The 16,925-nt window shown below is 36.8% G+C and overlaps 1 protein-coding gene across 6 annotated transcripts in view; it reads right to left on the bottom strand.

The window, feature by feature from the left end:
• Nucleotides 1-554: 554 nt before the first annotated feature.
• The window catches only part of TMEM68 (transmembrane protein 68), a 38,943-nt gene continuing 22,572 nt past the window's right edge, over nt 555-16,925 (bottom strand). For 2 of the 6 annotated variants that reach the window (XM_023190151.3, XM_026448163.2), the window contains 4 exons: nt 15,086-15,279; nt 8,412-8,472; nt 5,398-5,537; nt 558-2,033 (listed from right to left, as the gene is read on the bottom strand). In XM_023190151.3, coding sequence (XP_023045919.1) covers nt 1,947-2,033; nt 5,398-5,537; nt 8,412-8,472; nt 15,086-15,279 — 482 coding nt within the window. In that variant the 3' untranslated portion in view covers nt 558-1,946. Of the gene's footprint in view, nt 2,034-5,397; nt 5,538-8,411; nt 8,473-13,319; nt 13,805-15,085; nt 15,280-16,925 lie in introns of those variants that run through there. The other 4 variants (XM_023190154.3, XM_023190155.2, XM_023190150.3 and 1 more) reach the window with 3 other exon arrangements.

Consider the following 16,925-nt stretch of genomic DNA (forward strand, 5'->3'; position numbering starts at 1 on the left):
TGAACCAAACACTTCTTACTGCTGGGGGGAGGAAACTGCAAGTAATTAATTGACTCTTCTCATTGACCACAAAATTAAAATATATTTATTACACTGGAAAGCGAGGTTTCTTCATTGTGGTTAGATAAAAGAATATGATTCTAGGTGAAAAATGTGTAAAGAGTACAAAAAAAAAAATCAATTTAAAATGATTACGGTGGGCACAGTGGCTCACACCTGTAATCCCAGCACTTTTGGAGCCTGAGGTGGGTGGATCACCTGAGGCCAGGAGTTCTAGACCAGCCTGGCCAACATGATGAAACGCTGTCTCTATTAAAAATACAAAAATTAGCCAGGTGTGGTGGCGCACTTGTGTAATCCCAGCTACTCAGGAGGCTGAGGCAGGAGCATTGTTTGAACCTTGGAGGCGGAGGTTGCGGCGAGCCAAGATGGTGCCACTGCACTCCAGCCTGGGCAACAAATAGAGCAAGATTCCATCTCAAAAAAGAAAAAAAAAAAAAAAGATTTTTAAAATGTCACATGTAATTTCACAAGAAAATTAACTGCAACTCAGGTTTATTTTCACATTGTTTAATTTTATACACATTTCACATATCATAAATACACACAATACAAAAAGCCATACAAAAACCCTAGTAATTTAACATTTAAAAAAGGGAGAGGGAGATACTGTATTTGATTTCTGACACTTTTCTGTTTAAATAATACTTAAATTCATTTTTCAAGAAGACAAATTGAAAATCATTAATTTTTCAGAGAGCTCTGTGTTCACATATATTTATCATTCAGGCCGGGCATGGTGGCTCAAACCTGTAATCCCAGCAATTTGGGAGGCTGAGGCGGGTGGATCACCTAAGGTCAGGAGTTCGAGATCAGCCTGGCCAACATGGCAAAACCCCATCTCTAAACAAAAATAAAACAAAACAAAAATAAATAAATTTATCATTCAAGTATATTTTTATTGAAGCAATAAACCACTTCATTGGCCGCAGAGTCAAACTGGGTAAGCCTCAATAGTGAGCAAAAGTAGAGAACTCTGCTTTCCTCAGCTTAGAATCAGCTTCTAACACACGAAATGCAGAGCACAACAGTGATTTTTAACTGGCGTTATTAAGACCATAGTATAGGGGTGACAATGCACAGCACACCCTATATTGTTTGCTTATAGACTCTTGTTAAAAATATCATACTAAAAATAATAAGAAATTTTATTTTTCCTAATTTCTTTTTTATTCAATTTAAAAAATAATACATCTTTTTCATTGTGCTTGGCAACTGGACATGATATCTGAAGACATAATTTAAACACACAATGGAGAAAATATATACATAACTCCTAAAGGATTTTGACATTGTTTAAATTAATTATAATTTTGGTTCAATAGTTATCAATCACAGCAAATATAAATAACAAAATAATATCATTCACCATACGATCATGTTTTTAAAAAGTGAATTGTTGAGGCACAAAAACATTACATGACTTGCCCAAGGTCATTAAGGGAATGAGGCGCAGAAAACAGCACTTTTTTTCTAATTTAAACAACTATACTAACCCCTAGCTTACACCATCTATCAAAATCAGCTCAGGGCAACAGATACAGAAATTTAATGTATTATCCAGGAATGTTTGTTTAATCTAAACTGCTGTTATTAATAAACTTAACTTTAAGAATCTATATGTTTAGCATACATTATTAGGAATTTACAAATAAAACATATTTTTCTGAATTATTAGGTGTGTAATTTGTTAGTATTTGACACAATAGCAAAAACAAATTTGACAATACAATTTTAAACCAATGAATTCTGTGAAAGATGCTAACATGATTTTTTAAAAAAATACTAATTATAAGACCTACAAAATTCAGAAGACAGTACCTTAGATACAAACACTTAATATAAATATAAATGTATGAAATCATCTTGTAGTTGACCCTTTATTATCAATGAAAACGTTCTAACAAAGCACTCATAATGTTTCCTGGTATTCTTTGATGCTTATCAATCAAAGCTTGAACAGCATTCTTTGTCTATTAAGAAAACAAAAGTTATTGTTAGTAGATCTTAATATAGATTGATTTACCTCCCATCACCCCTAAGAATTAATGATTTCCTTCTCAGTATACCTGAAGCATATATATTTTTCTTTTTTCTTTTCTTTTCTTTTTTCTTTTTTTTTTTTATAGAGATGGGGTTTCACTATGTTTCCCAGGCTGTTCTCAAACTCCTGGGCCCAAGCAATACTTCCACCTTGGCCTTCCAGTGTGCTGGGATTACAGGCATGGGCAACCGTGCCTGGCTGCAGCACATTTCTTATACTTATTTTATTAAGCCTTGAATTATAGCTGTTGTACACATGTCTATTTTCTATACCAGACTGTAAGCTCCTTAAGATACATCTTAGTATTTCTCCAGCATTAAGCACAGCAATGCCTTGTACATGATAAACATTAAAGGGGACTTAAAGAAAAAAAATTAAAAGGAAAAAAAGTAGAAAATTTTCAAGTAGGCAAATGGAAGACTTAGTTCTTTCCAGCTATTAGTAAACACTAATGTATATTTTCTTTTATCACCATATATACTGAACAATTATATCAGGGTCTCACTGTGTTGCTCAGGCTGGTCTCGAACTCCTGGACTCAAGAGATCCTCCTGCCTTGGCCTTCCAAGGTGCTGGGATTATAGGCATGAGTCATTATGCCTGGCCAATTTTTATTTTTAAATTGGTTTATGGCTATTTAAAATTCTGATATATGTATTTACATAGTTCATGGTACACGCATATATACTTTTTTAGACTTTAACATTTAAAGAAGATTAATAAACACTAGGCCAAAGATGTATTTTAAAAATACACCCCTTTGGCTGGGCATGGTGGCTCACACCTGTAATCCTAGGACTTTGGGAGGCTGAGGTGGGTGGATCACCTGAGGACAGGAGTTCGAGAGCAGGCTGACCAACATGGTGAAACTCCATCTCTACTAAAAACACAAAATTAGCAGGCATGGTGGCACATGCCTGTAATCCCAGCTACTTGGGAGCCTGAGGCAGGAGAATCACTTCAACATAGGAGGCGGAGGTTGCAGTGAGCCAAGATTGCACCATTGCAATCTAGCCTGGGCAACAAGAATGAAACTTCATCTCAAAACAAAGGAAAACAAACAAACAAAAAAATGCCCCTCTAAACCACAGTTTTCATACCTGTAAAATGAGAACTACTTCATACAGTTATAAGGATTACATGAAACTGAAGGGACATCTTCAGGTACTTAACATAGTGACTGGTACATAGGTTATGTTCTGTGATGTGTATTAAGTGTATCTCTAGAATTTTATTCATTCATTCAAAAAATATTAGGTGCTTTGGAAATTATAATATTAGTGAAAAAAGTCTCTAATCTCAAGGAGCTCATAACTTAAAAGGAAGAATCAAGTACAAAGTAAGTAAAATGTGAGATCATTGGTGATGCGTATCATCTGAAGTATGAAAAGAAAGTGTTCAGAAGTTCAGATCTGAGAGCCCACTGGGTGGGCAGTGAGCAGGGGAGGACACATGAACAGGGTACTGTTTGGTGTGGGTCTCCGAGGACCCATAATATTCCAATAACGGTAAAGGAAGGAGCATGAGGAGAAAAGAGAACAGGAAAACCACTGTAAGGAATGGCGAGTTAGCCAGTTTGGCTAGAGTTTCAGGTATTCAAAAGGTGGGTGAGGTAAGGCTTTAAAATTAATTTCAATTAAATCATGAAGGGAGTTAAATACCAAGTAAAAAAAGCATAGACTTTTGAGTATATAAAGCAAAACAGTATAGACTTGTACCAAGTAAAAAAGTACAAACTGGTGGCGCTTGTCTGTAATTCCAGCTATTTGGGAGGCTGAGGTACAAGAATCACTTGAATCTGGGAGACAAAGGTTGCAGTGAGTCGAGATTGCACCACTGCACTGCAGTCAGGGTTACAGAGTAAGACTGTATCAAAAAGGAAAGAAAAAAAAGAGGGAAATCCCATCACATGATACAACGTAGATGAACCTTGAGGACATTATGTTAACTGAAATAAGTCAATCACAAAAAGACAAACACCATGTGATTTCACTCATATGAGGTATCTAAAGTGGTCAAAGTCTTAGAAAAGGAGAATGTTGGTTGCTAGGAGCTGGAGGAAGAGGAAATGGGAAGTTGGTGTTCAATAGGTATAGTCCATTTTGCAAGAAGAAAACATTCTAGAGATCTGTTGCTCAACAACATGAATGTACTTAATAGTACTGAACTGTATGCTTTAAAATGGTTAAGACAGTACATGTACATGTTTTCAGAATAATTTGTTTTACTATGTTTTACCATATTATGTGTTTACCATATGTTTTACCATAATATGTGTTTTTACAATTTATATTTTTCAAAATAAATCAAACTATACATACACCAAAGACTATATAAAAATCATAATCAAAATATATTCATCCCATTTTACTTTTTGAGTGACAGTGTCTTACTCTGTTGCCCAGGCTGGCATGCAGTGGCACAATCATAGTTCACGGTAACCTTGACCTCCTGGCCTCATGTCTTCCCACCTCAGCCTCCCAAGGTGCTCTGATTACAAGTGTGGGCCACCAAGCATGGCCCATTCATCCCATTTTCTAAGTGATTCAGTTAACATGACATTTATTGCATTTAACAAGAATAGGGTAAAAAAGAAAAAGAGAACATGATATTTGTTGGATTTTTTTTTTTTAATAGTTTTATGCTCTCTGAAAGTATAATTACAAGGTAGGCAGGCTTTTCTCCTCTTCATCTTCCTTCATCTCTTTTCAAAAACTAGTATTACTGACCATTCCCATTTTTTACTAAAACCTCACCTGCTGACTTCTGTCGCACAAATTTACTTGTTCTCTTACCTCTCTGCCAGTTCCCTTTCAGTCAGCTCTGGCACTTCTTCCTTGGCCTTCTCCTTCAGTGCTACATCTCCTGCAGTCTGTTCTCAGCACTTTTCTTTCTCTCTCACCTGCCTTATAAAGCTCATGGCTTAAGTAACTGTCTCAGTGCAAATGACTGAAATCTCCATCATTAATTCTAACTTTCTCCCAAACTCCAGTCCAGTATTTCCAAAATCCTATGCATAGAAATATATTCCTATCCTATAGGTTACCATAAATTCTATCCCTGGCCCCCACCCATTAAATGTCTGTAGCACCCCCTCACACCCCAACTCCTGCCTGTAGTGACAATAAGTCTCCAGAGATTAGCAAGTGTTCCCTAGGGGGTACAATCACCTCTGGTTGAGAACCAATGACCTAGACATGCTTGTAGAATATAAAAATAAATCGGCGACATTCAAAATATAATAATTGAAAATAAAAATCTGTCCTAAAACTAAAAAAGAAAAAGCAATTTACCTTTTCAGCTAATTCTTCCGCTGTTATCTTTGGGTCATACGGAATGGGGTCACCTAAATAGGTCCGTAACTTCACTGGAAAACCTCCATACATTGGAGCAAATGGATAGCGGAATTTTTCATAAAGCCACCTAAATAACCCTGTTTTAGAGTAAACACAATCATTTTAACTTGTTAAGTATTCTGATCATGTAATTGTAAACTTTCAAATTAATTATGTAGAACTTACAGGAAGGTGGCAAAAAGTATCATTTCTTGGCAATTCATACAATTTTTTAAAAAGAAGAGTTTTTCATCAATTATAACAAATATATCACACCAATGCAAGATATTAAAAATAGGAGAAACTGGGGAGTGGTGAGGGGATTTATGAGAACTCTGTACTTTCTATAAATCTAAAAATGCCCCCCAAAAAAGTCTATTAATTATTTTTTAATGAGCTTTTAAAAGCATAGAAATTTAACAAAAATTAGTAAAAAATGAAAAAATAAAAATAAAAATACAGTAATTTAAAAGGCAAACAAATTACTATTATTGCAAAACAAAGGTTAAACTGCTACCAAACTACTAGAGGTGAAAAAGTCTAGAGACTCACAAATAAGTAACTTCGATAAATAAAAGACCAAAAAAAGGAAGAATAAATTTATGTAAATATGAGACTATAATGCAAAATAAACTAGGTAAAGACAAAACATTATTATAAATTAGGAAAAACACATCAAAGCAAATAACTACTAATACTAATGACCAAATATGAAATTTATCAGGATTAAATAAAAGTGGTAATAATGTAAAAATAAACTGATGGACTAAATTTTTTTAAAAATCTAAAATATCATCAAAGGAATCCAAAATAGGCAGGCCATATGGAACACACAGTCATGGATTGTACCAAAAGTTGAAAGTATTGCTTACACATCAAAACACAGAATACACCCTATCCTACAGGACACACACGCACGCACAAAATCACTAGATACTAGTTTTCGGAATATTCAACTTTAAAGTGAAAAAAAGTGAAAAAAAAAAAGCACAGGCAAAATGAATAAATAAACAAAACTTCTGGAATAATTTCTGATTTACCACTAAATTCTAAATAAATTAGCCAAGAAAAAATTAGAAGAAATAGGCCGAGCATAGTGGCTCACACCTGTAATCCCAACACTTTGGAAGACTGAAGGGTGGTGGATCACATGAGGTCAGGAGTTCAAGACGAGCCTGGCCAACATGGCAAAACTTTGTCTCTGCTAAAAATACAAAAATTAGCCAGCCGTGCTGGCACATGCCTGTAGTCCCAGCTACTCTGGAGGCTGAGGTAGGAGAATCACTGGAACCTGAGAGGTGAAGGTTGCAGTGAGCGAGATCATGCCACCACACTCCAGTGTGGGTAACAGAGAGAGACTCTGTCTCAAAATACATAAATAGATAGATAGATGAAATAAATCCACCATGAAAGTTAAAGATCTCATCAATCTTCCTTTCCACTTTAAATCTGATAAAAAGGGAAAAAAATAAGACTTAAAAAACAGAATGCAGTACCAACAAAATAGCAATGTTATACATATAAGAAACAAGGGCAGTTTAAAGCTCTTCAGAAGGGAACTTGTAAGTGGATAGGAACACTAATAATAATAGTGCTAGGATAAAAAGCAAAACAAAACAAATAATAATGCTAGGAATATGTAATACAATCAATTAAATGTAATATGCAAACCATAGGGTACAACAACAAGCTGAATATTTCAAAATAAGAAAACAGGTATTGCAAAGAAAAAGCACACCTAATCTTTTTTTTATTATTATACTTTAAGTTCCAGGGTACATGTTCACAACATGCAGGTTTGTTACATATGTATACATGTGCCATGTTGGTGTGCTGCACCCATTAACTTGTCATTTACGTTAGGTATATTTCCTAATGCTACACCCCCTCCCCCCACCCCATGACAGGCCCCGGTGTGTGATGTTCTCCTTCCTGTGTCCAAGTATTCTCATTGTTCAATTCCCATCTATGAGTGAGAACATGCAGTGTTTGGTTTTTTGTCCTTGCGATAGTTTGCTGAGAATGATGGATTCCAGCTTCATCCATGTCCCTACAAAGGACACGAACTCATCCTTTTTTATGGTTGCATAGTATTCCATGAGCACATCCAATCATTAACATTGCTATAACTATATTAAAATCTGATTTTTAAAATCTATAAATAAAGGATAGGTAAAAAGAACTTTCCAGTGTAAATGTATTATGGTGCAAAATATTTTTAAAAAGAACAAGAAGTGACAAATAAACCAAAGCATATGCTATTTCCTTAGGTAGTTCATCTTAGTTCAATATCATATTGTCATCCACTTTTAAAGCTGTAACTTCTGGGGTGAGTGAACGAGACTGTTTGGATAGTTTGTAAATGTATTCTAAACCTTGTCACCATGGTTTAAAACAATAAACTAGCTAATTCACTGTGAAGTTTTTTTTTGGTTTTTTTTTGAGACAGAGTTTCACTCTTGTTGCCCAGGCTGGAGTGCAATGGCACAATCTTGGCTCACCACAACCCTCTCCTCCTGGGTTCAAGTGATTCTCCTGCCTTAGCTTCCCGAGTAGCTGGGATTACAGGCACCCGCCACCATGCCCAGCTAACTTTGTATTTTTAGTAGAGATGGGGTTTCTCCATGTTGGCCAGGCTGGTCTCGACCCCTTGAACTCAGGTGATCCTCCCGCCTCGGCCTCCCAAAGTGCTGGGATTACAGGCATGAGCCACCGCACCCGGCCTCACTGTAAAGTTTTTAAAAGCCCATTTGAAGAACTTCAGTATGTATATGATACTCTCAACAAAAATTGAGCATTAAGAACTGCCATTACTTAAAACTAGTTATCATTTGGAGTTTAAATAGAAAAACGTCTAAACAGTATATCAATTTTCTAAAGATAATAATTCAAAAGGTTTCCTTATAGGGTTCAACAGCCCAAATATTTTAAAAATTACATTGTAATTCAAAACCATACAAATCAGAACTTACTTGTTCCTCCAAGTGATCTAAATCCTTCTCGAATATTTTGTGTAAACATAGGAATAATGGGCTAAAGAAAAGGAGAATTTGAATTAAAAAGTAAATAATCCATTCAATGTCTCCATTAAAGTAACTAATGCAAACTTTTTTTTTAAGAAAGAGAAAAGGCATCTATGGCCATGCCACCCTGAACATGCCCTATTGCAGGATCAGGCCAGCAGCCTGCAATGCAACAGGGCTCTCTCTTTGTTCCCAGGCAGATCGGTAGGTCGAGAAATAATAGCCACACACAAGATAGTGAAAGCTGGGTCCAGGGGCGTCACCGCCTTCTGGTCCCGTGGTGCTGCCAATGCACTGGATATGCCAGCATTTATTATTACGTTTAGTGAGGGCAGGGGTAGTTTAGTGAGGGATTTAGGGTCATTTGATTATGACGTGAGATGGTCACATGGGGATGAAGTAATTCTTTAACATAACATCTGTATGCAGAAGTACAGTATACAGAGATAAGAATTTACAACATAGTGTGTGCATCAGTAATTTCTAACAGAGCATTGAAACAGAAACACAGTCTCCATAACCTATGATTAGCAAGATATTAATCAGCAGTAACAGCTGCAGCAAGAGCTGGTTACAAACAATCCATAGAAACAGGATGTGAAGCTAGACAACCGGTTAGACCAGAAATTCTCAGAAGGGAGTATGCCTTAACCCTAAAGAGGCCTAGAAGAGCTGTGGCAAGATGAGGGTGTTTATAGCCCTATCTTATCCATATGGACAGGAGCCCCTCATGCATCCGTTTATAGGCTGTCCACAAAGGTCACATTCCATTCCCAGAACTATGAACATCTGCTTTTCTGGGACAGGAATCTTGGTGATGTGAAACCTCCCTGACTGCACGTCCATTCATAGGCTTTCTGCAGGGGGAAGCACATCACGCACTGTTGGCTCATTCTGGCAGTCCAACCTGGCATTGTCTTTATACAATCCTGCATGCAATTTTACATTTACAATAATCAGGAGCATTTCATCTTTTATTCTGTAGCAATAGTTTCAGGGGGTCTCCCTACAATGCCCAATCTTGTCTGATCTCAGAAGCTAAGCAGGGTCGGGTCTGGTTAGTACTGGCATAGGAGAAAGAGAAAAGGTATACACATTTATTAGCATGGGAGTGTGGGGGATCACAAAGTGATTATGCAAACTTTTGAGGGCCTGTTTGATATTATGAAAACAAAATATTTTTAAAATAAAAGCACACATGATTGGTTTATCAACTAAATTCAACTTGATCATTTGTAAAAATAGAAATTGGAAACACTACCCTCCAGTGGTAATATATATTTCATTGACCAATTTTCCTAACATTTCACATAAAACCTTGAAACTCAAAATAGAGATTACAGTAATCACTAATTTTAAAATGAATGTGGTAAACTGAATTGGCTTTAGTGGGCTACTGAATAGTATGCTCACTGGAGAAAAGTTGCAAGCAGGGATTCTAAGGGGAATTTTTCAGGGGAGTTGGGGACAGAGTCTCACTCTGTGGCTCAGGCTGGATTGCAGTGGTGTGATCATGACTCACTGCAGCCTCAACCTCCCAGGTTCAAGCAATCCTCCTACCTTAGTCTCCCAAAGTGTTACGATTATAGGCGTGAGTCACTGTACCTGGCTCCAAAGGGAAATTTATGTATATTTTAAATGACAAGTTTTGGCAAGATGCTGTCATGGAATTGGTACAATTTGTGTGAGTCTATTAAATCTAAAATACTCAACATCAATGAAAAGTAACTAGAAGACTCAACCACATAGACAAAAAGGAAAAGCACATATATTAAAGAATTTGGCCGGGTGCAGTGGCTCGTGCCTGTAATCCCAGCACTTTGGGAGACCAAGGCAGGTGGATCACTTGAGCCCAGAAGTTCGAGACCAGCCTAGGCAACATGGCAAAACCCTGTCTCTACAAAAAGATGTAAAATTATCCGGGTGTGGTGGTATGTGCCTGTAGTCTCAGTTACCTGGGAGGCTGAGGTGGGAGGATTGTTTAAGACCAGGAGGCAGAGGTTGCAACGAACCACGATCACACCACTGGACTCCAGTATGGGCAATAGAGTGAGACACCGTCTCAAAAAAAAAAAAAAAAAAAAGAATTCTCCATAATTGTTTGATGTTAGAGAATTTCTGCTAATAAGTTCATGATTTTTACTTTCCAAAAATATCAATGATTCAGTATGTTTTTTAATAATGAAGACCTCAAATATATATAAAATAATGAAGTATTGATATGTAAAGAGGTTATGCCACTGTGAATACTGAAGTAGATAAAAAATTGAAACACTTGAAAATATACATAATATACTGAATTAAATGATGCTTCAGAATAGATAAAATTTTGGTTGGGGGAATATTATATTACTTACGGTCAACCATGAGTAAATGCCTAATACCAAATTACCTGCTTAATGAGTGAGATATCTAAATAAGCTGATATCTTAAAAGTCATTCCTACTAAGCTTTGGAAAACAGTAAAATACAGCGGACCAAAGGAAAGAGACTACAGGCAAAGCCTTCATAAAACCTACTACTTCACATATAACTAACCAATCGTTTGATATCTCTCTCCTCTCACCAGAAGGAAGATGCCTAATATACTGCAGGGACATTGTTTTGTTCACTGCTGAATAGCACCTAGAACAGTGCCTGGAATCCACTAGGTGCTAAAAGAAAGTGAGACGGAGGAATTAAACAAAGAGACAATGCTGCTAAATGAATTAATTTGTACTCTCTGAATACAAAAGTCAGAAGTAGACAGCAGCAATCTCAAAATCAGTTAGGAAAAGGGGAGAAGTTAGGTAAAGAAAATCAGTCAGGGCTGGGCATGGTGGCTCACGCCTGTAATTCCAGCATTTTGGGAGGCCGAGGCAGGTGGATCACTTGAGGTCAGGAGTTCGAGACCAGCCTGGCCAACATGGTGAAACCCCATCTCTACAAAAAGTACAAAAATTAGCCAGGCAAGGTGGCCGGTGTCTGTAACCCCAGCTACTCGGGAGGCTGAGGCAGGAGAATCACTTGAACCTAGGAGGCGGAGGTTGCGGTGAGCAGAGATCATGCCATTGCGCTTCAGTCTGGGTAACAGAGCAAGACTCTGTCTCAAAAAAAATAATAAAAAAGAGCAGTCAAATGAAGAAATTAAAATTCGATAGAGTTAACTCATAAAGCTAAAACACAAGAAGATAAAGAAGATAAAATACACTGAATTATTTATACATATAAGTAAATATAGTTTATTTGCTTGTTTTTGTAGAGATGGGGTCTTGCTTTGTTGCTCAGGTTAGTCTTGAACTGGCTTCAAGGGATCCTCCTGCCTCAGCCTCCCAAAGTGCTGGGATTACAGGCATGAGCCTCCATACCTGGCCTTTAATAATAATAATGATTATTATAATTATTATATAATAATTATATAATTATATTATTGATTATTATTATCTGGAAATCACTACTAGTTTTATAAAATAAAATTAGTTATGTAAAATAAAATATTAGGATAGCTGAAATCCTAATGTTTTAAATAGTTATAAAATGTCTTTAGAGTTGAGAACTGAAAATGTCCAAGAAGAAACAGAAATATTTCAGCTCATGCATATACCATTTGCCACTTCCAACCAGTATGGCTGGATTTATATCTACTGACTGGCATGATCCCAGAATTCTGTATTGATGTATGCATTTATAAAGACTTTTCTGTTGAAATAACATTCCTTAAATAGCTACCTCTCCAGAAGCTGGACATTTCTAGAGCCCACTAAATAAAAGAAAGCTTACCCTAGCAGGCTCAGTATTCCCCACTATAGTCTGGGAATATGGTTTCTACATTGGCACTCAAGCTTTCATCCTTAAAGCCACAAGCCTTACTTTACCCCAACTTGATCTTGCAATATAATTATTCATTCCTCTTATTTAAGATGCAGTCTTGCTCTGTTGTCCAGGCTGGAGTGCAGTGGCATGATCTAGGCTCATTGCAACCTCCGCCTTCTGGGTTTTTAAGTGATTCTCCTGCCTCCGCTTCCCATGTAGCTGGGATTACAGGCATGCGCCACCACACCCAACTAATTTTTTTGTGTGTTTTTAGTAAAGACAGAGTTTGACCATGTTGGCCAGGCTGGTCTGGATCTCCTGACCTCAAGTGATCTGCCCGCCTCAGCCTTCATTCTTTCTTTTATGCATACTTTGTACACAAAGGAGTTGCATCAGCAACCTAGAATTCAATTGTTTACACATATAAATGTGTCTATATGTATGTGTGTAAGAGTGGGGGGGAGAGAGAGAGAAAGTATCTATATATATATTTTTGAGGCAGAGCCCTGCTGTCGCCCAGGCTGGAGCACAATGGCACAATCTTGGCTCACTGCAACCTCTGCCTCCCAAGCTCAAGTCATCCTCCAATCTCAGTTATCTGAGTAGCTAAGACCATGCCTAGCTAATTTTTGTACTTTTAGCAGAGATGGGGTTTCACCATGTTGCCCAGGCTGGTCTCGAACTCCTGGCCTCAAGTGATCCTCCTGCCTTGGCCTCCAAAAGTGCTGGGATTACAGGCATGAGCCCCCATGTCCAGCTAAGAATGTATATTTTTAAAAACTATTATTGGGGTCTTGATGTCTTAACTCTGTCACTAAAAATGCGGTAGCCATTGTACAAGTTACTTACCATGTTTAAGCCTCACTTTCTTCATGCAAAACATGGGGATAAATAATAATAATTATCTCTATCTCAAAGCTTTTTATGGATAAAGTGAGATAATTAATATAATTTTATTGAAACAAAATATTATTCTTTTATATCTGCTATTTATTTTACAATTAAATGGGCTAGTTTTCTCCTCAACTTATTTAGACATGAAATTAGCTAAAAGTTCTTATCAAAGTCATAAGTCTCAAGAATTCACAAAAACCAGGGTGATTTGTATTATATCAAAAAGTCTGTCACTTTCAAATAAACCATAATATTTTCTACCAATATTTTGTGAACTTGCCTTGACAATCAGGCTTTTTCCCCTTTAATTTCTATTACTATGTCACAATTTAAATGTGGTTAATCCTGTAACAATAGCCTTAAATTTTGTTCACAGCTTATAATTTTGTGAGGTCTATTAAGGGATTTTCCAGATGGGATACTTGTGCCACTTACAACTCTCTCTCTATATATATATATTACTGAAAGGTTTCTCTCACGTATCTGGGAAGCCCCTTCAGTCTCGGATGTCAGCAGACTCACTGTGCAATGTAGTCAGGAATGGCAACAGTACCAGTTGCCTCGAGTTCTGAACTGTGTGCTCTGCTCTGCTGCTGCCTTGCTGAGTGACCAGATCCCTTCCATCCCTCCATCTCTCTGTGCCTGAGTATCCTCATCTGCAACATTGGAATAATTATATGCGTCACCTCCTTACTGAATAGGAGTACAAGATGAAGAGTTTAAAAGTGCTATGAGATGTTAGGGTGGCACAATATTTATCAAACATATAAGATTTCTGTTTGTTTTTAAACTTATAGAAAGGTATTTCTTAAACTTTCTGAAGTTTTATATACAAATCTCAAGTAAATTATTTAGATTATTTAAATTAATTATCTGGAAACTCGAGGATTAGAAAGAGTTCTTTTCTCTATATCATTTATCCCTTTCAGGCCTTCTTCCAAGCAATATGTTGTTGAAAATGTAAACTAAAGAATGAGGAATTAGAATCCCATGGCATATTTATGTGATTTTAAATCTATTTTTGTCATCTTTATCTTAAACTTTTGAAGCAACAATTCTTTGAAAATATAAACTTGAAAACTTAACCTTATATTTGATTAGGATTTTAGCTTTTATCATTGTTTTCATATACATTATATTATTCTTAGTTTTTGTATAACTGTGTATATCCTTTTATATTCTATATTATTCATATAGCCTAGGTTTTTGTTTTCTACATCAGTGCTTAAGACTTTGGGAAATAAGTAAAATGTGCCATAATTCATTTTCTATACAACTAAAAAACTGACAATATTCTTTAACTGGCCTGGAAAAAGAACAATATTCTATCAAACATAACTTCTTTTTCTGACAATCAAAATTAAACAGAAACCGAAGGAGAAACATTCCATAGGTAATAAATAAGTGTTTCATAGGCTAAAGTACAATATGCAGACCAAAAGGCTAGGCAATACTTTCCAAAGCCAAAATAAAAGAACAAAATGACATTCAAATTCTCCAGTCATGTTTTTTTTGTTGTTTTTTTGTTTCTGAGAGAGAGTCTCACTCTGTCACCCAGGCTGGAGTGCAGTGGTGCGATCTCAGCTCACTGCAACCTCCACCTCCCAGGTTCTAGCAATTCTCCTGCCTCAGCCTCCCGAGTAGCTGGGATTACAGGCATGCACCACCATGCCCAGCTAATTTTTGTATTTTTAGTAGAGACGAGGTTTCACCATGTTGGCCAGGCTAGTCTCAAACTCCTGACCTCATGGTCCGCCCGCCTCAGCCTCCCAAAGTGCTGAGATTACAGACGTGAGTCACCGCACCTGGCCTATGTACTAATTTTTAAAGTATTGCAGTGAAAGTGTCTAAGTTCTTATACACTTTGGCTCATTACTTAACCATGTATTTTAAATTTGACTAAGCTTTACTTTAATAATTAATTTTATACAACTTACCACTTTTGCATCAATTGCAACCTGAGCGAAGCCTTTGCGATGACCCCATACAATGTTGTAAGTTTCATCACTAATTAGGGCTTCTCGAACTCCACCTGGTGAGATAGCTAACAAGTGGCCACTCCTCAGAATTTCAACACATTTTTCTCTTGGTCCATGTAGAGCACAAAACACATCCAGTAATAAACTAAAGCCTGTAAGAAACATGAGTATGAAGATATGACATAATTATTTCTTGTTTGATTCTTCTAAAGCAAAAATCTTCACAAACTACACAATTTACTATTTATACTTAAATCATAACTTTTATGTTTTAAAATCAACAAAAACCCAAAAGGTTAACTTAAGCTTGATATTGTTGGTTAAGTAATAGCTGCATCTTACTTATGACCTACCATTGATTACCATCTCATACTGACTACCTACTACCCTGGCTCAAATTCTTAAGTAAAACTCACGACAATCTTGACAAACAGGTATTCTTCCCCCACCTTTACAGATGGGAAAACTTGGGCTTACAGAATAATAGCTTGCTCAAAGTCACACATCTAAGAAGTGGCAGGGCAGAGACTCCAGAAATGGGATTCTGATGGGATTCAAAAATGATATCCCATCAGCAATCAGAAATCTAATCTTCCATTAACCCTATAAAAAAGAGAATCACTCAGGAGAATGTTAATCAAACTATGCTTAGCTCTGCCAAAAGTGGCAAGACCATGATCAAATCTATTTAAATTAAAAATTAGATAATGCTAATTCTATAATTAAATTTTTAAAATAATAATAGCAAACATCATTAAGAGATTTTAATAAAGTGAGAGTGCTTGACTCAAGAACAGTTAATTCCAAGTCTTAATATTTTACTGCTTTCTAAATTACAACTATTTATGGATGCAAGAAATAATCCTGTTTGTAATTAAATATTTTAATCAAATCCCATACTGGAACTTCTGAGGACTGATGTTAGTATACATTATTCCCTGAGACTGGGAAATATAGAGATGCATTTGATGTTAAAAACTACGCAGACTCGTCAGACACGATGGCTCATGCCTGTAATACCAGCACTTTGGGAGACACAGGCAGGCGGATCACTTACAGTCAGGAGTTCAAGACCAACCTGGCCAACGTGGTGAAACCCTGTCTCTACTGAAAATACAAAAATCAGCCTGGCGTGGTGGCACGTGCCTGTAATCCAACTACTCAGGAGGCTGAGGCAAGAGAATGACTTTAACCCAGGAGGCAGAGGTTGCAGTGAGCTAAGATCAAGTCACTGCACTCCAGTCTGGGCAACAGAGCGAGACTCCCTCAAAAAAAGTAAAAAAAAAAATTTGTCACTCCACATCATATTAAATGTTCACTGATTCAACTAGATGCATTCTGATAATAAACAGGGGAGGATTCATACATAATAAAACATAAAATTTCTATTTTTTTTTTGGAAACAGGGTCTTGCTCTGTCACCCAGGCTGGAACGCAGGGGCACAAAAGTAGCTCACTAGAGCCTTGCTTACTGGGCTCAAGCGATCCTCTCACTCAGCCTCCCAAGTAGATGGGACTCCAGGCACTGTGCCACCATGCCTGACTGATGTTTTTTTTCTTTAACTTTTAGTAGAGACGAGGTCTTGCTATGTTGCCCAGGCTGGTTTCAACCTTCTGAGCTCCAGCAATACTCCACTTCAGCCTCACAACGTGCTGGAATTATAGCTGTGAGCCACAGCACTCACCCTAAAATCTCTCTTGTGCTGAGAATTATGATTTTATTCCTTCAGAAAGCAAAGAAGGACTTAAGGTAAATTAGCATCAAAATATTTTAAAAATCATAAAGAGGGTAATTTTT

Source organism: Piliocolobus tephrosceles, chromosome 7 (assembly GCF_002776525.5).
Source record: "Piliocolobus tephrosceles isolate RC106 chromosome 7, ASM277652v3, whole genome shotgun sequence".
Classification (NCBI taxonomy): Eukaryota; Metazoa; Chordata; class Mammalia; order Primates; family Cercopithecidae; genus Piliocolobus; species Piliocolobus tephrosceles.